Source organism: Dendrobates tinctorius, unplaced genomic scaffold, assembly GCF_039654945.1.
Source record: "Dendrobates tinctorius isolate UK_male_01 unplaced genomic scaffold, ASM3965494v1 ptg000313l, whole genome shotgun sequence".
Lineage (NCBI taxonomy): Eukaryota > Metazoa > Chordata > Amphibia > Anura > Dendrobatidae > Dendrobates > Dendrobates tinctorius.
Genome location: NW_027361980.1, coordinates 742071 through 768654, shown reverse-complemented (window position 1 = coordinate 768654; position 26584 = coordinate 742071). Strand labels below are relative to the sequence as shown.

The 26584-nt window shown below is 45.8% G+C and overlaps 1 protein-coding gene across 1 annotated transcript in view; it reads right to left on the bottom strand.

The window, feature by feature from the left end:
- Positions 1 to 26584, bottom strand: part of LOC141073709 (tyrosinase-like) — a 175693-nt gene that overhangs the window by 76192 nt on the left and 72917 nt on the right. The window contains exon 2 of the mRNA XM_073561070.1: positions 6793 to 7006. Within this exon, the coding sequence (XP_073417171.1) occupies positions 6793 to 7006 (214 nt within the window). The remainder of the gene's footprint in view (positions 1 to 6792; positions 7007 to 26584) is intronic.

Sequence of the window (26584 nt, the reverse complement as noted above, 5' to 3'; positions counted from 1 at the left end):
CGTCAAAGTTTGCATGAGCAGACGCATAAGTGGGATGCTCATGCTTAGGATGGCGTCGTCTGCGCTTACCAGCCGTGTGCATTCCTCAAAACACTGAAGGATTTTACAGAGGTCTTTCAGCTTCGACCACTGCACACCTGTCAACTCCATGTCTGCTCTCAAAGTGCCTGGCCGTGTATCCTCCCACAAATGCATTATGGCCTGCCTCTGCTCGCACAGCCGCTCCACCATGTGCAGGGTGGAGTTCCACCTTGTTGCAATGTCGATAATGAGGCGGTGGTTGGGAAGGTGGAGCAATCGCTGCAGCTTCTGCATACGAACGGAGTGTACAGGCGACCGGCGGATGTGCGCGCACAGTCTTCGCACCTTCTGGAGCAGGGCTGTTAACTCCGGATAATTTTTGAGGAAGCACTGCACCACCAGGTTCAAGGTGTGAGCCAAGCAAGGAATGTGGCTGAGTTTTGAAAGGGCTATGGCTGCCACAAAATTACGGCCGTTATCACTAACTACCTTGCCTGCCTCAAGATGTACACTGCCCAGCCATGACTCAGTTTGTCGCTTCAAGTACTCGACCAGCACCTCGGCGGTGTGTCTGTCGCCCAAACACATCATCTGCAACACAGCCTGCTGACGCTTTCCACTAACTGCTCGATAGGGGGACACCTCGTGTGCAACAGTGGCAGCTGCAGATGGAGTGCTCGTACGACTGCGCTCTGTGGACGAGTTTTCGCTTCTGGAGGAGGAGGAGGAGGAGGGTCGAACGCCTACAGCCAACTGTTTCCTATACCGTGGGCTAGGCAGCACTGTCCCACCACCGCTGTCCCCTGTGGACCCTGCATCCACCACATTAACCCAGTGCGCAGTGATGGACACGTAACGGCCCTGGCCATGCCGACTGGACCATGCATCAGTTGTGAGGTGCACCTTTCCACTCACTGACTGCTTGAGTGCATGGACAATGCGGTCTTTTACATGATGGTGGAGGGCTGGGATGGCTTTGCGAGAGAAGAAGTGGCGACTGGGTAGGTCATAGCGTGGTACTGCATAGGCCATGAGTTCGCGGAAAGCTGCGCTTTCCACCAACCGATAGGGCATCATCTCAAACGAGATTAGTTTGGCAATGTGGGCGTTCAAACCCAGTGTACGCGGATGAGAGACTGAGTACTTTCTTGACCTACTCATAGTGTCTGGGAGGGTGAGCTGGACTTGAGAGCTGCATATGGAGGAAGTAGCGGTGGACAGGGCGGACTGAGAGAGGGTTGATGATGGTGATGGAGTTGGTGTTCTTTCTGATGGCCTAGATTCAGTATTTTGTTGATATAACAGTGGGATTCCCTGACTGCTGTGGCCTTGCAACGACACCTCAACATTTGCTGCTGTGCTAACCGGTGGGCTTACAGTGGGGGAAATAATGTAGCGTTGCTGACTACCTTCTTTGTGATCAGTTGCACATGTGGCACTTGAGGTTTGGTGTTGTGTCCACGCTTGCAAGTGCATGGTGGTTAAATGTCTAAGCATGTAACTGGTATTCAAATTTTTCAGATTTTTCCCTCGGCTAAAGGTCTTTGCGCACTTCTTACAGATAACCTTGGCCTGATCATGAGGATTTTGTTCAAAAAAGTGCCACACTGCACTCTTCCTACTTTGGCAGACATTTTGCGGCCTAGCACGCTGTGATCTTTTGACCCTCTGGACAAGCTGTCCAGCAACTCTTTTGATTTTTGGAACCTGTCTTTGGAGTGCTCCGAGCCTGTCAGATAACAGCTGTTGCGATGTCGATGTCTGCTGTGGATGCTCCTCATCTGAGCTATTGGAAGCAGCACCCTCTTCCCCCAATGGATGCCAATCTGGGTCAACAACTGGGTCATCCATCACCTCCTCTTCAATGTCATGTGCACCTTCCTCTGTGTCACCGTGTATGGTGGTATAGTGTGCGGGAAGGGGCACCTGAGTCTCATCAGGGTCAGAATCTGGCTCTGTACACTGCGAAGACAATGTAGTGCTCTGAGTGAATGTACCAGCAGAATCATCTATCAGCGGCTGTGCATCAGTGCACTCCATGTCAGATTCATCTTGGCCTGGGTAATTCACCATTTCACTTGATAATCCAGGCATGGTATGTGAAAACAGCTCCATGGAGTAATCAGTAGTATGGCCTGCGTCATCCTTCATTCTTGGTTGGGGTGAAGGACACAAGGAAAGGTGTGGTTCATGAACATGAGCCTCCAATGACGACTCAGTGCTTTTACTTTTTACAACTTCAGAAGAGGAGGCGATAGAGCTGGAGGCTGAGTCAGCAATGTAAGACAAAACTTTTTCCTGATGCTCTGGCTTTAAAAGCGGTTTGCCAACTCCTAGAAAACTAAGCCTTTGAAGTCTTATGGAGCCAGACGATGACGCAGGCTCAACACCTCCTGCATTCGGTCCTATTTTGCTCTTGCCACTACCATCAGATCCACCACCAACACCATCATTACCAGCTGCCAACCCCCGCCCAATTCCATGGCCTCTTCCACCAGCCTTCCTCATTTTTTGTAGAAATGTAGACAAAATCCAACAAACTATATAGTAATGTAAAACAAGGTACAAGGTGTCTATAGGACAGGGGAGATTTTGAATTTGTGAGGCCCACTGAATATCAGAGCGCTATGTCACAGGCTCGATGGCACAGGTGTGAAAAAAGTGACTACAGGATAAGGGAGATTTTGAATTTCTGCACACACTAGTGGACACTGGACACTTTTGGATTGTGTGAGGCCCACTGAATATCAGAGCGCTATGTCACAGGCTCGATGGCACAGGTGTGAAAAAAGTGACTACAGGATAAGGGAGATTTTGAATTTCTGCACACACTAGTGGACACTGGACACTTTTGGATTGTGTGAGGCCCACTGAATATCAGAGTGCTATGTCACAGGCTCGATGGCACAGGTGTGAAAAAAGTGACTACAGGATCACAGAGATTTTGAATTTCTGCACACACTTGTGGACACTGGACACTTATGGATTGTGTGAGGCCCACTGAATATCAGAGCGCTATGTCACAGGCTCGATGGCACAGGTGTGAAAAAGTGACTACAGGATAAGGGAGATTTTGAATTTCTGCACACACTAGTGGACACTGGACACTTTTGGATTGTGTGAGGCCCACTGAATATCAGAGCGCTATGTCGCAGGCTCGATGGCACAGGTGTGAAAAAAGTGACTACAGGATCACAGAGATTTTGAATTTCTGCACACACTAGTGGACACTGGACACTTTTGGATTGTGTGAGGCCCACTGAATATCAGAGCGCTATGTCACAGGCTCGATGGCACAGGTGTGAAAAAAGTGACTACAGGATAAGGGAGATTTTGAATTTCTGCACACACTAGTGGACACTGGACACTTTTGGATTGTGTGAGGCCCACTGAATAGCAGAGCACTATGTCACAGGCAGAAATTGGCTAGTGTATCACAAACTACAAGGTGTATGTAGAATTGGGCAGAATAGGAATCTCCCTAGAGTGTAGGTCTGTAAGAACGGAACAAGTCCTCCACTTATCCTTCCACAGTGACACACAGATAGCTTCACTGTGGCCATGATAACAGCCGTTACACGGTACTGAGAGGAGCGTGCACGTACACGGCTGTCCGGTGTACGTAAAATTGTCAAGCTCCGTGTTTTTTAAGTATACGGACTGACACACGCTGTCTCTCTATAGTTTTGAATGTGATCAAACAGCAATTATATTTAACTGTTTGAAAGCTAGACAAAACTAGTAGGTGCAGGTCTGTAAGAACGGAACATGTCCTCGACTTATTCTCACAGAGTGACACACAGATAGCTTCACTGTGGCTGTGATAACAGCCGTTACACGGTACTGTGTGAGGAGCGTACACCGCTGTATGGTGTGAAAAAATGCACGCTCAGTACCTCAGCAGGACAAAAAAAAAAATTGGGATTGCTTTTAAAAAAGCAGTTTGCAGAGCAGTGGGTAAACAGCAATGCAGCTGTCAGGAAGCCTTAGAAGGCAGCCTAACAACCAACACCGCTGATCCACCACAATATAGCCTCCCCTTGCACTGCACACACAGTGACTGGTGTGTTGTACAGGCAAAATCGCTAGCAGCAGAAGCAGTTTTTTTTTCTTCTTCCCTGCCTAACGCTCTTCCTACAGAATCAGCAGCAGCAACCTCTCCCTATACTAAGATCGGCAGAAGTAAGATGGCGGTCGGCGTGCACGCCCTTTTATAACCCCTGTGACGCCCACCAAAGCAAGCCAATCACTTGCATGCCCTTCTGAAAGATGGTGGTGACCCCTGCCTATGTCATCACGTTGCCCACAGTGTCCGTGGATCCTGATTGGCTGAAAAAGAGCGCAAAACAAACTTTTGAAACGCGACTTTGGCGCGTAAGTCGCCGACCTCGTGGCCGACCTCATCCTAGGGTCGGGTTTCGTTTCATGAAACCCGACTTTGCCAAAAGTCGGCGACTTTTGAAATTTTTCGACTCGTTTCGCTCAACTCTAGAAGTGACTAATAGAATGGTAGTTAACAGGGAGAAATGCAAGATTCTACATCTGGGCAAGAAAAATGAAATATTATGTACAGAATGGGAGGAATTGAACTAAGTAACAGCGCGTGTGAGAAAGACTTGGGTATGCTAATAGATCACAGATTGCACATGAGTCATCAGTGTGATATAGAAGCAAAAAAGGCAAACATAGTTCTAAGCTATATTAAGAGAAGCATAGAGTCTAGATCATGTGAAGTAATTATCCCTCTCTACTACTCTTTGGAAGGAATACTGTGTCCAGTTCTGGGCACCACATTTTAAAAAAGGCATGAACAAACTGGAGAAAAGTTACCAGTATAGGGAGGTAGACTGCAAACTATGTCCTACAAGGAATGTGTTAGGCATCAAGTTCCCACCACTGCACAGGGGGAATCTCACGCCATGTCCTCTGCGGTCTCCCATTCTTCTTCCGCTGCAGAGGTTCCTGCTCAGCAGAGATGTCTGTCCCTGCGTCTTGCTCAGGCTAATGGTATGCATTTGGTAGCTGCTGCTGCCCCAGGTTCAGCTATAGCATTCAGCATTATTCAGCGACGAGCAGATGCCTCTGGAACTAAGTCCCGCTTTTCTCCATCTGAGCATGCCTGTGAAATGACCGCTCATTGGTGGTTGGAGGTCACATGCTCAGGTCCTCAAGCAGCTCAGATTGGGCCATCAGCAAGGTCCTGGAAGGCTGCAGTTATAAAATGATCACATGGCCACATTGCCATGCGCTAGTATAGACCACGTGGATTGAGTATTGTATGCACGTATGAATGTCTCTGGTAAATGACTCCTTATGAAACCCGTATCCTTGGTACGCATCTGTTGTTCAGCCTTGCCAGTTAGTGCCTAAGCTGATAGTGCAGGTAAGAGGCAGAGTCAGGGACTAGCATCCGTGCCAAGTAGTGGCTTTGCCTGTACGCCACTGTGCACTTGGTCTGCACTCCATGGTAGCCAGCGTCTATTAGTGGTGTTCGCAGGTATGACGCCACGCACTTAGTGGGTCTAGAGGGACTCTAATCCTGTGTCTTTGGGGCAGAGTTCTGTGACTTTACACTAGCGCTCACTTTGCCGAGCTCTGTGAGCTTTAACAGGCTACGGCATTTATATTACGCAGTAGTGCGGTCCTGTGAAGCAACAGAGTCCGCCTCTGTACACATCGGGTGACATTAACCCGCGTGTGTTCTTCTATTATACCGCCATACAGCAAATGCCGTTATAGGGGAGCAGGTAACATCTCTGCATGGTGGACCCTGGCTTGCGAATGCACCTTATTACTACCTTCTTATTATTTGGTGCATTCCGCCAGCCCTAACAGAATGTTTAAAGGGTCTGGCAATGTTTATCTTGCCAAAAACAGAAGACTGAGAGGAGACTTAATAGCTGTCTACAAATATGTGAAGAGATGTCACGGTGTAGAAGGATCATCTTTATTCTCATTTGCACATGGAAACATGAGAAGCAATGGGATGAAACTGAATGGGAGGAGACACAGATTAGATTTTAGAAAAAACTTTTTGACAGAGTGATCAATGAGTGGAACAGGTGGCTACAAGAGGTGGTGAGTTCTCTTTCAATAGAAGTCTTAAAACAGATGCTGGACACACATATGTCTGAGATGGTCTAGTGAATCTGCATTGAGTATGAGGGTTGGGCCAGATGACCCATGAGGTCCCTTTCAACTCTCCCATTCTATGATTCTGGGAAAATGAAAGACTCTCATAGTCCCAGCCTGAGACACCACAAAATGAGAGACTGTCATAGTCTCAGCATGACACACAACAAAATGAGAGACAGTCATAGTTCTGGCACTAGATGCCACAAAATGAGAATTTCATGGTCCCAGCATGAGACGCCACAAAATGAGAGTCTCTCCTAGTCCCAGCACGAGGCACGACAAAATGAGACTGTCATAGTCCTGGCATGAAACACAGCAAAATGTGAGCCTCTCATAGTCCCATCACGAGACACCACAAAAAGAGAGAATCTCATAGTTCTAGCATGAGACACCACAAAATGAGAGATTCTCATAGTCCTGGCACATGACAAAACAAAATGACAGACTGTTATTGCCACCATATTAGATGCCACAAAATGGAAGACTCTCATAGTCACCACATGAGACATCGCAAAATGAGAGACTGTCTTAGCCAAAGCAAGAGAAACTACAAAAGATGTAAATCTTGTACGGATGACATAACCTCTCCTTACATTAAACTTTCATTCTCCCTTTCCAAGTTAACACAGTACAAACCTTCTAGAGCATTCCGGAAGCTTCGCCGTGATGTCTCATTATATGGGGGTGTATCAAAATTTTTCAGTTTAAGTGCATTTTCGACATCCTCCAATGTGGGCAAGTTTGGAGCATAAGGTGTAGTGCCAGGTCTTCGGTGTAGCCTTTCCATTTTGTATTCAGCATCAGCCAAAGGACAATATTCATCCTGGAAATTGAAGCCGCTGCAAATGGCCTGTAAAGAGAAGAAAGTGTGACAGGGAAATGTCCAATACTTTTATAAAATATGATGAGACGTTATCCTGCCTTCATTATCATTCCCCGGAGATGACTTCTCTCTAATATGATATGATGTTATCCTGCCCTCATAATCATTCCTTAGAGTTGACTTCTCTCTAATATGATATGACGTTATCCTGTCCTCATTACCATGTCTTGGAGCTCACTTGTCTCTAATATGGTATGATATTATCCTGCTCTTATTATCCTCTCCTGGAGCTGACATCTCTCTAATAAATATGACGTTATCCTGCCCTCATTATCATCCCTTGGAGCTGACATCTCTCTAATGTGATGTGATGCTATCCTGCTCTTATTATCCTCTCCTGGAGTTGACATCTCTCTAATATGATATGACGTTATCCTGCCCTCATTATCATCCCTTGGAGCTGACATCTCTCTAATATGATGTGATGCTATCCTGCTCTTATTATCCTCTCCTGGAGCTGACATCTCTCTAATATGACGTGATGTTATCCTCCCCTATTATCATCCCTTAGAGCTGACTTCTCTCTAATATGATGTGATGTTATCCTCCCCTATTATCATCTCTTGGAGCTGACTTCTCTCCAATATGATATGACATTATCCTGCTCTTATTATCCTCTCCTGGAGCTGACATCTCTCTTATATGATATGACATTATCCTTCCCTCATTATCATCCCTTGGAGCTGACTTCTCTCTAATATGATGTGATGTTATCCTGCCCTCATTACCATCACTTGGAGCTGACTTCTCTCTAATATGATGTGACGTTATCCTACCCTCATTATCATCCCTTGGAGCTGACATCTCTTTAATATGAAATGATGTTATCCTGCCCTCATTATCATCTATTGGAGCGGACTTCTCTCTAATATGATGTGATGTTATCCTGCCCTCATTATCATCTCTTGGAGCTCACTTCTCTCTAATATGAAATGACGTTATCCTGCCTTCATAATCATTCCTTAGAGATGACTTCACTCTAATATGATATGACGTTATCCTGCCCTCATTATCATCTCTTGGAGCTGACTTCTCTCTAATATTGATATGACGTTATCCTGCCCTCATTATTATCCCTTGGAGCTGACTTCTCCCTAATATGATGTGATGTTATCCTGCCCTCATTATCATCTCTTGGAGCTCACTTCTCTCTAATATGAAATGACATTATCCTGCCTTCATAATCATTCCTTAGAGTTGACTTCTCTCTAATATGATATGACGTTATCCTGCCCTCATTATCATCTCTTGGAGCTGACTTCTCTCTAATATTGATATGACATTATCCTGCTCTTATTATCCTCTCCTGGAGCTGACATCTCTCTTATATGATATAACATTATCCTGCCCTCATTATTATCTCTTGGAACTGACTTCTCTGTTATGATGGGGTCACCGAGGAGGAAAGCAAGGCCAAGCTAAGCCACAGAAAACCAGAGAGGTTGGTAACTAAGCGGAGTGCAGACCCCTGATCCTATCCACACAACTAGCAGTAGCCGTGGAGCGTACCTACGATGATCCTAGATGCCTCGACACAGCCGGAGAACTAACTAAGCCTAAAGCAAGAAAGGGGAAATCTAAACAGCCCCAGAGCAGACCCCAAAGGAATAGATAGCCCGCAAACATATTTTGTCGGTGAGACAAGATGAAAACACAAACGCAGGTAGGAAAATAGACTGAGCAAACGATGGGGCCCACACTAAATAGACAGGACAGGAAAGGAAAGACTCTGTCTGCAATCATGCAAAAAACCCTGCAATAAATGCCCAACACGTCTGATAGAAAAATACTGAAGTCACTAGACTTTGCCCACTATATCAGCACTCTGTTATATTCTGAAAGCAGAGCAAAAAGAGGTCAATCTAATAAGGGACAAAAACAAACTGGCACAAACAGTAACATAAGGATGGAAATTCAGCACAGCCCCAGCCGGGGCTGGCTGACCACACAAAACTGAAATAGACAAAACCAAATCAAATGTGAACAATAGCAAAAGAACACTTAGCTTGAGCATGCAGGGACTGAGCTGGAAACTAAGACCTCAGGAGGCAGGAAAAAATCACCAGCAGCGATAGAGGGAGTCAGATGCCTTAAATCCAGTCAGAAACTTCAGATCTCCAGTCATCCTCCTTATTATCAGGTGGTAGGCCTCTGTTAATTAGATCAGCTCCATTACCTCCAGTAACCACAAGAGGGAGCCCGGGAAGAGAACTCGCGACCCCTCTATCAATATAACCAGCTCCACTAACTTCACTAGTAACCAGAGGTAGGCCAGAAAGCGAATTCACAACACTTCTCTATAATATGATATGACTTTATCCTGCTCTTATTATCCTCTTCCGGAGCTGACATCTCTCTAATATGATATGACATTATCCTGCCCTCATAATCATTTCTTGGAGCTGAGTTCTCTCTAATATGATATAACATTATCCTGCCCTCATAATCATTTCTTGGAGCTGACTTCTCTCTAATATGATATAATGTTATCCTGCCCTCATTATCATCCCTTGGAGCTGACTTCTCCCTAATATGATGTGATAATATGATAGGGCGGCACGGTGGCTCAGTGGGTCCTGGGTTCGAATCCCACCAAGGACACATCTGCAAGGAGTTTGTATATTCTCCGTGTTTGCGTGGGTTTCCTCCGGGTACTCCGGTTTCCTCCCACATTCTAAAGACATACTAATAGGGTTTAGAATTTAGATTGTGAGATAGGGATGATAATGTGCGCAAACTGTAAAGCACTGTGGAATATGTTAGCGCTATATAAAGATTATTATTAGAGTTGAGCGAAACGGGTCGAAAAAATTCAAAAGTCGCCGACTTTTGGCAAAGTCGGGTTTCATGAAACGAAACCCGACCCTAGGATGAGGTCGGCCACGAGGTCGTCGACTTACGCGCCAAAGTCGCGTTTCAAAAGTTTGTTTTGCGCTCTTTTTCAGCCAATCAGGATCCACGGACACTGTGGGCAACGTGATGACATAGGCACGGGTCACCACCATCTTTCAGAAGGGCATGCAAGTGATTGGCTTGCTTTGGAGGGCGTCACAGGGGTTATAAAAGGGCGTGCACGCCGACCGCCATCTTACTTCTGCCGATCTTAGTATAGGGAGAGGTTGCTGCTGATTCTGTAGGGAGAGCGTTAGGCAGGGAAGAAGACAAAAAAACTGCTTCTGCTGCTAGCGATTTGGCCTGCACAACACACAAGTCACTGTGTGTGCAGTGCAAGGGGAGGCTATATTGTGGTGTATCAGTGGTGTTGGTTGTTGGGCTGCCTTCTAAGGCTTCCTGACACGCTGGAATTGCTGTTTACCCACTGCTCCGCAAACTGCTTTTTTAAAAGCAATCCAATCTCCCTTATCCTCTCGTCACTTTGGTCACAGGCAGCTGTGCCATCGAGCGTGTCACATAGCGCTCAGATATCAGTGGGCCGCACACAATCCACAAGTGTCCAGTGTCCAAAAGTGTACGCAGAGATTCAAAATCTCCATTATCCTCTCGTCACTTTGGTCACAGGCAGCTGTGCCATCGAGCGTGTCACATAGTGCTCAGATATCAGTGGGCCTCACACAATCCACAAGTGTCCACTGTCCACAAGTGTACACAGAGATTCAAAATCTCCATTATCCTCTCGTCACTTTGGTCACAGGCAGCTGTGCCATCGAGCGTGTCACATAGCGCTCAGATATCAGTGGGCCGCACACAATCCACAAGTGTCCACTGTCCACAAGTGTGTGCAGAAATTCTAAAACTCCCCTGTCCTATAGACACCTTGTACCTTGTTTTACATTACTATATAGTTTGTTGGATTTTGTCTACATTTCTACCAAAAATGAGGAAGGCTGGTGGAAGAGGCCGTGGAATTGGGCGGGGGTTGGCAGCTGGTAATGATGGTGTTGGTGGTGGATCTGATGGTAGTGGCAAGAGCAAAATAGGACCAAATGCAGGAGGTACTGACCCTGCGTCATCGTCTGGCTACATAAGGCCTCGAACGCTTAGTTTTCTAGGAGTTGGCAAACCGCTTTTAAAGGCAGAGCATCAGGAAAAAGTTTTGTCTTACATTGCTGACTCAGCCTCCAGCTCTATCGCCTCCTCTTCTTCAGTTGTAAAAAGTAAAAGCACTGAGTCGTCATTGGAGGCTCATGTTCATGAACCACACCTTTCCTTGTGTCCTTCACCCCAACCAAGATTGAAGGATGACGCAGGCCATACTACTGATTACTCCATGGAGCTGTTTTCACATACCATGCCTGGATTATCAAGTCAAATGGTGAAATACCCAGGCCAAGATGAATCTGACATGGAGTGCACTGATGCACAGCCGCTGATGGATGATTCTGCTGGTACATTCACTCAGAGCACTACATTGTCCTCGCAGTGTACAGAGCCAGATTTTGACCCTGATGAGACTCCGGTGCCCCTTCCCGCACACTATACCACCATACACGGTGACACAGAGAAAGGTGCACATGACATAGAAGAGGAGGTGATGGATGACCCAGTTGTTGACCCAGATTGGCATCCATTGGGGGAAGAGGGTGCTGCTTCCAATAGCTCAGATGAGGAGCATCCACAGCAGACATCGACATCGCAACAGCTGTTATCTGGCAGGCCCGGAGCACTCCAAAGACAGGTTCCAAACATCAAAAGAGTTGCTGGACAGCTTGTCCAGAGGGTCAAAAGATCACAGCGTGCTAGGCCGCAAAATGTCTGCCAAAGTAGGAAGAGTGCAGTGTGGCACTTTTTTGAACAAAATCCTCATGATCAGGCCAAGGTTATCTGTAAGAAGTGTGCAAAGACCTTTAGCCGAGGGAAAAATCTGAAAAATTTGAATACCAGTTGCATGCTTAGACATTTAACCAGCATGCACTTGCAAGCGTGGACACAACACCAAACCTCAAGTGCCACATGTGCAACTGATCACAACGAAGGTAGTCAGCAACGCTACATTGTTTCCCCCACTGTAAGCACACCGGTTAGCACAGCAGCAAATGTTGAGGTGTCGTTGCAAGGCCACAGCAGTCAGGGAATCCCACTGTTATATCAACGAAAGACTGATTCTAGGCCATCAGAAAGAACACCAACTCCATCACCATCATCAACCCTCTCTCAGTCCGCCCAGTCCACCGCTACTTCCACCATATGCAGCTCTCAAGTCCAGCTCACCCTCCCAGACACTATGAGTAGGTCAAGAAAGTACTCAGTCTCTCATCCGCGTACACTGGGTTTGAACGCCCACATTGCCAAACTAATCTCGTTTGAGATGATGCCCTTTCGGTTGGTGGAAAGCACAGCTTTCCGCGAACTCATGGCCTATGCAGTACCACGCTATGACCTACCCAGTCGCCACTTCTTCTCTCGCAAAGCCATCCCAGCCCTCCACCATCATGTGAAAGACCGCATTGTCCATGCACTCAAGCAGTCAGTGAGCGGAAAGGTGCACCTCACAACTGATGCATGGTCCAGTCGGCATGGCCAGGGCCGTTACGTGTCCATCACTGCGCACTGGGTTAATGTGGTGGATGCAGGGTCCACAGGGGACAGCGGTGGTGGGACAGTGCTGCCTAGCCCACGGTCTAGGAAACAGTTGGCTGTAGGCGTTCGACCCTCCTCCTCCTCCTCCTCCTCCAGAAGCGACAGCTCGTCCACAGAGCGCAGTCGTACGAGCACTCCATCTGCAGCTGCCACTGTTGCACACGATGTGTCCCCCTATCGAGCAGCTAGTGGAAAGCGTCAGCAGGCTGTGTTGCAGATGATGTGTTTGGGCGACAGACACACCGCCGAGGTGCTGGCCGAGTACTTGAAGCGACAAACTGAGTCATGGTTGGGCAGTGTACATCTTGAGGCAGGCAAGGTAGTTAGTGATAACGGCCGTAATTTTGTGGCAGCCATAGCCCTTTCAAAACTCAGCCACATACCTTGCTTGGCTCACACCTTGAACCTGGTGGTGCAGTGCTTCCTCAAAAATTATCCGGAGTTAACAGCCCTGCTCCAGAAGGTGCGAAGACTGTGCGCGCACATCCGCCGGTCGCCTGTACACTCCGTTCGTATGCAGAAGCTGCAGCGATTGCTCCACCTTCCCAACCACCGCCTCATTATCGACATTGCAACAAGGTGGAACTCCACCCTGCACATGGTGGAGCGGCTGTGCGAGCAGAGGCAGGCCATAATGCATTTGTGGGAGGATACACGGCCAGGCACTTTGAGAGCAGACATGGAGTTGACAGGCGTGCAGTGGTCGAAGCTGAAAGACCTTTGTAAAGTCCTTCAGTGTTTTGAGGAATGCACACGGCTGGTAAGCGCAGACGACGCCATCCTAAGCATGAGCATCCCACTTATGCGTCTGCTCATGCAAACTTTGACGCACCTTAAGGAGCAGGCGTCTGCAGCCAATGTTGATGAGGAGGAAGAGGAGGAGGGAATCCTTGATGACATTCAGCCATTGTCTGCTCAGGGACCTCTCCTGGACGAGGTGGAGGAAGAAGAGGAGGAGGAGGAGGAGGAGGATGATGGGGATGATTACTTAGGGGAGGAGGATGCATCTCGTGGGGCAAGTGAAAATGTTGGTGTGGTAAGGTCTGGTACAGGGTTTGTGCGTGACTGGAGGGATGTGGATTTGCCAGAAAGTGCTCCTCCACCCAGCACTCGCAGTGCATCATTGACACCGGGAACATTGGCCCACATGTCAGATTATGCCTTGCGGATCCTAAAAAGGGACCCCCGCATTGCCAAAATGATGAACGATGACGACTACTGGTTGGCCAGCATCCTGGATCCACGCTATAAAGGCAAATTACAAAACATCATGCCACAGGAGAACCTTGACCTAATATTGGCTAATAAACAAGCAACTCTGGTAAATCGGTTGCTTGAGGCATTCCCAGCACACAGCAGCGGTGATGGTTCTCACACGAGCCGTACGGGCCGGGGGCAGCTTGGCAGAGGTGTTCGTGGTGCACACAGCAGAAGTGGCGTTGGAGACAGGGGTTTCATGACAATGTTGTGGACTGATTTTTCAAATACCGCTCACACAACTGGTAATACTGCATCGATGGAAAGTGACAGGAGACAGCAGTTGTCAACTATGGTTACAAACTACTTTTCCTCCCATATCGATGTTCTCCCACACAGGTCATTCCCCTTTGACTATTGGGCCGCTAAACTGGACACCTGGCCTGAATTGGCCCAATATGCCTTACAGGAGCTCGCTTGCCCAGCTGCAAGTGTGCTATCGGAAAGAGTCTTCAATGCAGCTGGATCAATCCTGACAGAAAAAAGGACCCGTCTGTCAACCCAAAATGTGGATGATCTAACCTTCATTAAAATGAACCACGCATGGGTTTCCAAGGATTTTGTACCACCTTCCCCTGATGACACATAGGGTGACAGAAAAATGGCTTGCTTTGGTCCACCTCTTCCTGGTACTTCACCTATTTCGCCTTTTGCATCAGTTGAATGTCCAACATCAACATATGCCACTTTCTAAAACTCCCTAACTGTGCTGCCTCCCCCCCCATGGCCGGGGTCACCACCTAGCGCACGACACCGTGCGAGTGCCGTTGCCCTGGACAGGTGGGTAGGCCGACTCTTGGGCGCGGGCACTGGCACAGGGTCCCTCATAGTGCAATCAAGTGTCTCTGACGGTGGTGGTGCACACCCGCCGTCAGACACACCGCTGTACTATGAGGGGCCCAGTGCCAGTACCGACGCCCACGAGTGTGCCCCCCTTGCTTGGCCAGGGCCCCAGCATTTGCAATCTTTACCTCTCCCTGCTCCTCCGCTGTGTAATCTGGGCCGTCAAATCCATACTGTGCCTGACACCGTCTGAGCCTGCCTCCTGATGTATAGACATATATTTTGAATGTGTACGCTATCCATACATGTTATCCGGGGATACGGTACCCCTTCTAACCTTTGTGCAATGACGTGCAATCCATACTGGGCCTAACACCGTCTGAGCCTGCCTCATGCTGTATAGACATATATTTTGAATGTGTACGCTATCCATACATGTTATCCAGGGATACGGTACCCTTTCTAACCTTTGTGCAATGACGTGCAATCCATACTGGGCCTAACACCGTCTGAGCCTGCCTCATGCTGTATAGACATATATTTTGAATGTGTACGCTATCCATACATGTTATCCAGGGATACGGTACCCTTTCTAACCTTTGTGCAATGATGTGCAATCCATACTGGGCCTAACACCGTCTGAGCCTGCCTCATGCTGTATAGACATATATTTTGAATGTGTACGCTATCCATACATGTTATCCGGGGATACGGTACCCCTTCTAACCTTTGTGCAATGACGTGCAATCCATACTGGGCCTAACACCGTCTGAGCCTGCCTCATGCTGTATAGACATATATTTTGAATGTGTTCGCTATCCATACATGTTATCCGGGGATACGGTACCCCTTCTAACCTTTGTGCAATGACGTGCAATCCATACTGGGCCTAACACCGTCTGAGCCTGCCTCATGCTGTATAGACATATATTTTGAATGTGTACGCTATCCATACATGTTATCCGGGGATACGGTACCCTTTCTAACCTTTGTGCAATGACGTGCAATCCATACTGGGCCTAACACCGTCTGAGCCTGCCTCATGCTGTATAGACATATATTTTGAATGTGTACGCTATCCATACATGTTATCCGGGGATACGGTACCCCTTCTAACCTTTGTGCAATGACGTGCAATCCATACTGGGCCTAACACCGTCTGAGCCTGCCTCATGCTGTATAGACATAGATTTTGAATGTGTACGCTATCCATACATGTTATCCAGGGATACGGTACCCTTTCTAACCTTTGTGCAATGACGTGCAATCCATACTGGGCCTAACACCGTCTGAGCCTGCCTCATGCTGTATAGACATAGATTTTGAATGTGTACGCTATCCATACATGTTATCCAGGGATACGGTACCCTTTCTAACCTTTGTGCAATGACGTGCAATCCATACTGGGCCTAACACCGTCTGAGCCTGCCTCATGCTGTATAGACATAGATTTTGAATGTGTACGCTATCCATACATGTTATCCAGGGATACGGTACCCTTTCTAACCTTTGTGCAATGACGTGCAATCCATACTGGGCCTAACACCGTCTGAGCCTGCCTCATGCTGTATAGACATAGATTTTGAATGTGTACGCTATCCATACATGTTATCCAGGGATACGGTACCCTTTCTAACCTTTGTGCAATGACGTGCAATCCATACTGGGCCTAACACCGTCTGAGCCTGCCTCATGCTGTATAGACATATATTTTGAATGTGTACGCTATCCATACATGTTATCCGGGGATACGGTACCCCTTCTAACCTTTGTGCAATGACGTGCAATCCATACTGGGCCTAACACCGTCTGAGCCTGCCTCATGCTGTATAGACATATATTTTGAATGTGTACGCTATCCATACATGTTATCCGGGGATACGGTACCCCTTCTAACCTTTGTGCAATGACGTGCAATCCATACTGGGCCTAACACCGTCTGAGCCTGCCTCATGCTGTATAGACATATATTTTGAGTGTGTACGCTATCCATACATGTTATCTGGGGATACGGTACCCTTTCTAACCTTTGTGCAATGACGTGCAATCCATACTGGGCCTAACACCGTCTCAGCCTGCCTCATGCTGTATAGACATATATTTTGAATGTGTACGCTATCCATACATGTTATCCGGGGATACGGTACCCCTTCTAACCTTTGTGCAATGACGTGCAATCCATATTGGGCCTAACACCGTCTGAGCCTGCCTCATGCTGTATAGACATATATTTTGAATGTGTACGCTATCCATACATGTTATCCAGGGATACGGTACCCTTTCTAACCTTTGTGCAATGACGTGCAATCCATACTGGGCCTAACACCGTCTGAGCCTGCCTCCTGATGTATAGACATATATTTTGAATGTGTACGCTATCCATACATGTTATCCGGGGATACGGTACCCCTTCTAACCTTTGTGCAATGACGTGCAATCCATACTGGGCCTAACACCGTCTGAGCCTGCCTCATGCTGTATAGACATATATTTTGAATGTGTACGCTATCCATACATGTTATCCGGGGATACGGTACCCCTTCTAACCTTTGTGCAATGACGTGCAATCCATACTGGGCCTAACACGGTCTGAGCCTGCCTCATGCTGTATAGACATATATTTTGAATGTGTACGCTATCCATACATGTTATCCAGGGATACGGTACCCTTTCTAACCTTTGTGCAATGACGTGCAATCCATACTGGGCCTAACACCGTCTGAGCCTGCCTCATGCTGTATAGACATAGATTTTGAATGTGTACGCTATCCATACATGTTATCCAGGGATACGGTACCCTTTCTAACCTTTGTGCAATGACGTGCAATCCATAATGGGCCTAACACCGTCTGAGCCTGCCTCATGCTGTATAGACATATATTTTGAATGTGTACGCTATCCATACATGTTATCCGGGGATACGGTACCCCTTCTAACCTTTGTGCAATGGCGTGCAATCCATACTGGGCCTAACACCGTCTGAGCCTGCCTCATGCTGTATAGACATAGATTTTGAATGTGTACGCTATCCATACATGTTATCCAGGGATACGGTACCCTTTCTAACCTTTGTGCAATGACGTGCAATCCATACTGGGCCTAACACCGTCTGAGCCTGCCTCATGCTGTATAGACATATATTTTGAATGTGTACGCTATCCATACATGTTATCCGGGGATACGGTACCCCTTCTAACCTTTGTGCAATGACGTGCAATCCATACTGGGCCTAACACCATCTGAGCCTGCCTCATGCTGTATAGACATATATTTTGAATGTGTACGCTATCCATACATGTTATCCAGGGATACGGTACCCTTCCTAACCTTTGTGCAATGACGTGCAATCCATACTGGGCCTAACACCGTCTGAGCCTGCCTCATGCTGTATAGACATATATTTTGAATGTGTACGCTATCCATACATGTTATCCAGGGATACGGTACCCTTTCTAACCTTTGTGCAATCACGTGCAATCCATACTGGGCGTGAGAACGGCTGGCGAGCTGTTAAGCAAGCTACAGCACCTGTCCAGACAAGTACAGGAATTCCCTAGCGAGGAGACTTATTTGATTGTTTTCAATGTTGGGACAGCAATTTTTGGGGAGCACTATACTCTGGAGAATGATAGATGGGGCCCACCATACACTGGAACATTCCAAAGGTGGACATCAGACACTGGAGCAGCATTTACAGGGCCCATTATACACTAGAGCATTAGAATTGGGGCCCATTATGTTTGGAGCATTATTTGGGCCCATAAGACAGTGGAGCTTCATCCATGGGGACCAACATATACTGTAGCATTATGTGGAGCTCATCATATACTGTTTCAAACATTATATGGGAGCAATGATTCTGTATGGAGAAATAGATGGGCCTCGTCATGAGATGTAAAAAGTGAAGTATTTTTCATTGTACTATACCGCTATTTCTCTGCCGTATCGGAGCATGATGAGTTGTGGTATGTGTTAAAGGGGCGCTCTTTCGCCCAGGGCACATGAAAACCTGCAGCCAGCCCTCCACCCCACAAATTTAGCCAAATAACCCCCATTTTTCAGTGCGTAACTTGTATTATGAAGTTAATTAAGGTTGACAAGCTTAAGTAAGAAGAATTGATGCTTTTGGCATTCAAATGGGCACTGTAGGTGTGTTTCCTGTCCTCCTCTCACTGCCGACTTTTATTCCCCATTGACTTACATTGGGTTTCGTGTTTCGGGACGACCCCGACTTTTCCCTATAATCGGACGATCTTGCTCGACCCGACTTTTGGAAAAGTCGGGTTTCACGAAACGAAACTCGACCCTAAAAAAGCAAAAGTCGCTCAACTCTAATTATTATTAATATTATTGTTATCCTGCCCTCATTGTCATCTCTTGGAGCTGACTTCTCTCTAATATGATGTGAAAATATCCTGCTCTTATTATCCTCTCCCGAAGTTGACTTCTCTCTATTTTATAACTGTACATTTTTATTAAAGTTTTCAAGTTTTAAAGTTTTCAAGTTTTAACAAAAGGATATGATTCCCAACATGCAATTAAAATCGAAAGACCTCTTATAAAAAAGAGAGAAAAGAAGAAAGGTTCCAAAAACCAAGCAATGTGAGATAGAACATGGAGAAAAACTCCCTCTGGTATTGAGAATACCTATTTGTAAAATGAAGCAGTGACTGCCATTTTCCCATGCTAATCTAGGTACCCATAAACCTGTAACAAACTTTAGCCAGAACCATACAGCAATATACAGAAAAAAGGCATAAGAACTATTCTTGGATAATGTATAATTGTTACCTCACATAGACTAACATAAAGACAGGACTCACACATTTAAGGAAAGGGAAGGATGCAAGTGATCTATGAAAGCTTAAAACTTCTCCCTGATGTGATGCGACATTATCCTGCCCTTATTATTATCCCCTGGAGTTGACTTCTCTCTAATGTGATGTGACTTTAGCCTGCTCTCATTATCCTTCCCTAGTGTTGAGCGATACCATCCGATATGCAGAAATATCGGATTGGATCGGCCCGATACAAAAAGAGTATCGAGTATCGCCGATTCCGATCCCGGAAGTCCCATTCAAGTCAATGGCACAGAATTATCGGAATTAAAAAAAACCCTTTCTTTCCCTGTACATCCTGTTCAGGAGGGGGGAAGAGTGTGGGCGGTGCGTGGGCGTACACTGTGCGTGTCTGTGTGTGCGGCCGGGGCCTGTGCGGGCCTATCGGGGGTCTGTACAGGCCTGCCGGGGGCCTGTGCCGGCTGCCGGTGGTCTGTGCGGGCCTGCCGGCAGCCTGTGCCGGCTGCCGGTGGTCTGTGCGGGCCTGCCGGGGGCCTATGCTGACTACCGGTGGTCTGTACGGGCCTCTTGGGGGCCTGTGCTGGCTGCCAGTGGTCTGTACGGGCCTCTCGGGGGCCTGTGCTGGCTGCCAGTGGTCTGTGCGGGCCTGCCGGGGGTCTTGTGTGTGTGTGCAGGCATCGTCCGATGGGACTACAAGTCCCATCGGGCGATGCCTGCTACAATGACAGTGATTGACACATTAGCCAATGATGGGACAGTAGTAGTCCCATCAACCGGCTAATGTGTTGAATGTAAAAAAAAAAAACCATACTACATACATACTACATTCATACAACATACTTACATACTACATACATGCTACATATATACTACATTCATACAACATACATACATACTACATACATACTACATACATGCTACATATATACTACATTCATACATACATACATACTACACACATGCTACATATATACTACACTCATACAACATACATACATACTACATACATACTACATACATGCTACATATATACTACATTCATACATACATACATACTACATACATGCTACATATATACTACATTCATACAACATACATACTATATACATACTTCATATATACTACATTCATACAACATACATACATACTACATACATGCTACATATATACTACATTCATACAACATACATACATACTACATACATGCTACATATATACTACACTCATACAACATACATACATACTACATACATACTACATACATGCTACATATATACTACATTCATACATACATACATACTACATACATGCTACATATATACTACATTCATACATACATACATACTATATACATACTTCATATATACTACATTCATACAACATACATACATACTACATACATGCTACATATATACTACATTCATACAACATACATACATACTACATACATGCTACATATATACTACATTCATACAACATACATACTACATACTACTTAAATGCTACATATATACTACATTCATACAACATACATACATACTACATACTACATACATGCTACATACACTCACTGGCCACTTTATTAGGTACACCATGCTAGTAAGGGGTTGGACCCCCTTTTGCCTTCAGAACTGCCTCAATTCTTCGTGGCAGAGATTCAACAAGGTGCTGGAAGCATTCCTCAGAGATTTTGGACCATATTGACATGATGGCATCACACAGTTGGCGCAGATTTGTCGGCTGCACATCCCTGATGCGAATCTCCCGTTCCACCACATCCCAAAGATGCTCTATTGGATTGAGATCTGGTGACTGAGGAGGCCATTTGAGTACAGTAAACTCATTGTCATGTTCAAGAAACCAATCTGAGATGATTCGAGCTTTATGACATGGCGCATTATCCTGCTGAAAGTAGCCATCAGATGTTGGGTACATTGTGGTCATAAAGGGATGGACATGGTCAGCAACAATACTCAGGTAGGCTGTGGCGTTGCAACGATGCTCAATTGGTACCAAGGGGCCCAAAGAGTGCCCAGAAAAAATTCCCCACACCATGACACCACCACCACCAGCCTGAACCGTTGATACAAGGCAGGATGGATCCATGCTTTCATGTTGTTTACGCCAAATTCTGACCCTACCATCCGAATGTCGCAGCAGAAATCGAGACTCATCAGACCAGGCAACGTTTTTCCAATCTTCTACTGTCCAATTTCGATGAGCTTGTGCAAATTGTAGCCTCAGTTTCCTGTTCTTAGCTGAGAGGAGTGGTACCCAGTGTGGTCTTCTGCTGCTGTAGCCCATCTGCCTCAAAGTTCGACGCACTGTGCGTTCAGAGATGCTCTTCTGCCTACCTTGGTTGTAACGGGTGGCAATTTGAGTCACTGTTGCCTTTCTATCAGCTCGAACCAGTCTGCCCATTCTCCTCTGACCTCTGGCATCAACATGGCATTTCCGGCCACAGAACTGCCGCTCACTGGATTTTTTTTCTTTTTCGGACCATTCTCTGTAAACCCTAGAGATGGTTGTGCGTGAAAATCCCAGTAGATCAGCAGTTTCTGAAATTCTCAGACCAGCCCTTCTGGCACCAACAATCATGCCACGTTCAAAGGCACTCAAATCACCTTTCTTCCCCATACTGATGCTCGGTTTGAACTGCAGGAGATTGTCTTGACCATGTCTACATGCCTAAATGCACTGAGTTGCCGCCATGTGATTGGCTGATTAGAAATTAAGTCTTAACACACAGTTGGACAGGTGTACCTAATAAAGTGGCCAGTGAGTGTATATACTACATTCATACAGCATACATACATACTACATACATGCTACATGTATACTACATTCATACAACATACATACTACATACATACTTCATATATACTACATTCATACAACATACATACATACTACATACATACTACATATATACTACATTCATGCAGCATACATACATACTACATACATACTACATATATACTACATTCATACAACATACATACTACATACATACTACATATATACTACATTCATACAACATACATACATACTACATACATGCTACATATATACTACATTCATACAACATACATACATACTACATACATGCCAAATATATACTACATTCATACAACATACATACTACATACATACTTCATATATACTACATTCATACAACATACATACATACTACATACATACTACATATACTGTATACTACATTCATGCAGCATACATACATACTACATATATACTACATTCATACAACATACATACTACATACATGCTACATATATACTACATTCATATAACATACATACATACTACATACATGCTACATATATACTACATTCATACAGCATACATATGTTGTATGAATGTTGTATATATGTAGTATGTATGCTGTATGAATGTAGTATATATGTAGTATATATGTAGTATGTATGTAGTATGTATGTGTGTTGTATGAATGTAGTATATATGTAGTATGCATATATGTTGTATGAATGTAGTATATATGTAGCATGTATGTAGTATGTATGTATGTTGTATGAATGTTCTATATATGTAGTATGTATGTAGTATATATGTAGTATGTATGTAGTATGTATGTGTGTTGTATGAATGTAGTATATATGTAGTATGCATATATGTTGTATGAATGTAGTATATATGTAGCATGTATGTAGTATGTATGTATGTTGTATGAATGTTCTATATATGTAGTATGTATGTAGTATATATGTAGTATGTATGTAGTATGTATGTGTGTTGTATGAATGTAGTTTATATGTAGTATGTATGTAGTATGTATGTATGTTGTATGAATGTTCTATATATGTAGTATGTATGTATGCTGTATGAATGTAGTATATATGTAGTATATGTGTAGCATGTATTTAGTATGTATGTATGTTGTATGAATGTAGAATTCAATTCAATTCAAAGAAGCTTTATTGGCAGGACTAAATACACATTAGTTTTGCCAAAGCAAGTGTACAGAAGGGAATAGGGATAGGGACTGTAGGGATGTTGGGTAGGGGCTGTAGGAAAGGTGGATGGGGCTATAGAAGTCCATGGCATAGGGAAGGTGGATGGGGGCATTGGGGCAGATCCAGGATGAGGCTATAGAAGTCCATGGCATAGGGAAGGTAAATGGGGGGTTGGTGCATATCCAGGGTGGGGGCCATAGAAGTCCATGGCATAGGGAAGGTGGATGGGGGGTTGGGGCAGATCCAGGGTGGGGGCCATAGAAGTCCATGGCATATCATAGTTCTCTTTCTCGCAGTCTATGACATTCGCTCACATATTGCGCTGCTATCTCCACTGTTCTCTCTTCTTCCCCCAGCAGGATATATGTTTTCTCTTCCTCCTTCATGGTGGTGAAATCCGGGAAGAGATGTGAGAGTCTCCTGAAGTGAGTGTCCCTCACTGCTGAGTACTTGGAGCAGTGTAGCAGGAATTGGGTCTCATCCTCCAGGGCCTCCTGGTCACAGTGTTGGCACAGTCTTTCCTCCCTGGGCTTGTAGCTCTGCATGTGTCGGCCAGATTCGATGGCCAGACTGTGGGCACTGAGTCTATATGTAGTATGTATGTATGTTGTATGAATGTAGTATATATGTAGCATGTATGTTGTATGAATGTAGTATGTATGTAGTATGTTTTTGGTTTTTTTACATTCAACACATTAGCCGGTTGATGGGACTACTACTGTCCCATCATTGGCTAATGTGTCAATCACTGTCAGTGTAGCAGGCATCGCCCGTTGGGACTTGTAGTCCCATTGGACAATGCCTGCACACACACAAGACCCCCTGCAGGCCCGCACAGACCACCGGCAGCCGGCACAGGCCCCCGGCAGCCGGCACATACCACCGGCAGCCGGCACAGGCCCCCGACAGGCCTGTACAGACCCCCGAGAGGCCCGTACAGAACACCGGCAGCCGGCACAGGCCCCCAAGAGGCCCGTACAGACCACCGGCAGCTGGCACAGGCCCCCGACAGGCCTGTCCAGACCCCCGAGAGGCCCGTACAGACCCTCGACAGTCGGCACAGACCCCTCGCAGTCAGCACAGACCGCGCATCATGATGACATCATTTCAGCAGCCAATCACAGCCACAACAGTGGCTCATAGCATTATGGGAACTTCTGATTCCGGTATCCGAGATAGAAAAAAATATCGGTACTCGGTATCGGAATTCTGATACAGCGAATATCGGCAGATACCCGATATTTACAGTATCGGAATGCTCAACACTATCCTTCCCCAGAGCTGACTTCTGTCTAATATGTGACCATATTCTGCTCTCATTATCCTTTCCTGGAGCTGAATTCTCTCTAATATGATGTGACGTTATCCTGCTGTCACGGGTGTGTCAGATGCTACAAACAGTCACACTGCATCTGTCTGGAGAAGGTCTCTAATCTCAGACACATTCTTAATCCCTCTGACCTTTGGACCCAGTAGCAACCTCTCTCAAGCTCTATTTTACACATGTGAACCTAGGTGTTACTAGACTCCCAGTCTACTTCAGGGAATCGCTGGTGATATTCACATTTTCCCTTTGTGAAGGCTTGGAGCAAGAGCAGTCGGCTTACTTCCTCTCTGGTGCTGTTGGAGGTCATTTGGTGTTACCTCTCTGAGTCTGCTCAAGGAAAGTTGCTTCCACCAGTTTGTCTCCTTTCTTGTCTTTAGTGTACAGTGGGCACTGACCAGTGCTCATCCCGCCCTTCCCTATACAGGGCTTAGATTTCTGCTTGGCAGTTGGTGTGGAGCCAATATGGGGATGATAGGGGAGACGGGTAGCTATTATATCTACCTAGGGGTCTCCACTCCTCCTTTCCCTAGTGTTTGGGCTGCCTTCCCCTCTTCCCTTCGTATTGCACTTAGTCTTTCTACACTGTGCATGTCATTATTACCAGCCGTGCACATTTACGAAAAAAAAATTACACGTGGATTTAATTGTGCATGTTTTTTTCCTCCCCTTGGGCGTTTTTTTTCCTTTTGGTTATGGATCCAGCTTCAGAGCTGGCAGAGCAGCTACGCTGTCTGTTTCTGGAGGTGAATGACTTCCGCTGTAAGGTTTGGCAGCAGCAACAGCGGCTGCAGGTTGCTGATATTGGGGTCTTTGCAGGTAGGCCAGTGCAACCTGAACCCAAGGTTGCTGTTGTGTCCCACGAATGGGAACAACCTGTAATGTATATTTCTCTGTGTTTAGTTCTTCCTCCAATCAGCAAATTTTCCTGTTGTTGCTAGGTAGAATTAGACTGTGTGAAAATTGTCCCTATGTCCTTCCTGTAGTTGAGCTCTATATTAGGTTGCTCCTCCCTTCTTCTTCAGTTTAGCCAGCAGCAGCCATTACTCAAGACGCATGTGTACTGCCCTGTACAGATTACTCCTTTTTTACCTTTTTTTCATTGTAAACTAATACAAGATTTTGGAAGAAAACAGCATCGTTTCTCCTGATCTTTCTACAGTTGCATTGCCAGTGGAGTTAATACTACTGAGGACGCCTGGTGGTGTGAGTACAAGTTATACAATTATCTAAGCAGCTGATAGTTAGAACACTTGGGACTCGCAGTCATCGGGAAGAGTCAGAATAGTAAAAAGGGGGTAGCTGTGACCAGAAACAGTATACAGTTAATCCAAGAAGAGGATTGTTTAATATAAGGCTAATGTAAAGCCACAACAGCAACTTACATGGGACTGCAGATATTCTGTGCTTTTCACCTCAGAAAATTGCACAGAGAAAGATTTAACCTGTTAGTAAGAACAGTTCACAGCCTGTAATCAAGATCATCTATAAGCTATTGAGAAGCTGCAGTTTACATAGACTTATATCATTCTGTGTTCTCCAGCCAAGCTTGTTGCAACTTTGTATTGGTCTCTTTGACAACCAGGAGCAGAACAGCCCCCACCCTTCACTGCAGAGACTGTAGCTTTTTGCAGCTCATATTACCCAGATCTCATCTGCCTGTGAGTTACAATGGCTGAAGGAAAGTCTGCAGTATCTGTATATGAGGACTCAGCCACTAACAGCCACAGGCGCTCTGCTAAGCCGTCAATGAAAGCTATAGAGAACCTTGAAATCATTAAACATGAACTTTCTTGTAATATATCCATCTTATGGCAAAGACTGCAGAGTCACATTAACAGCATCTCCCAGT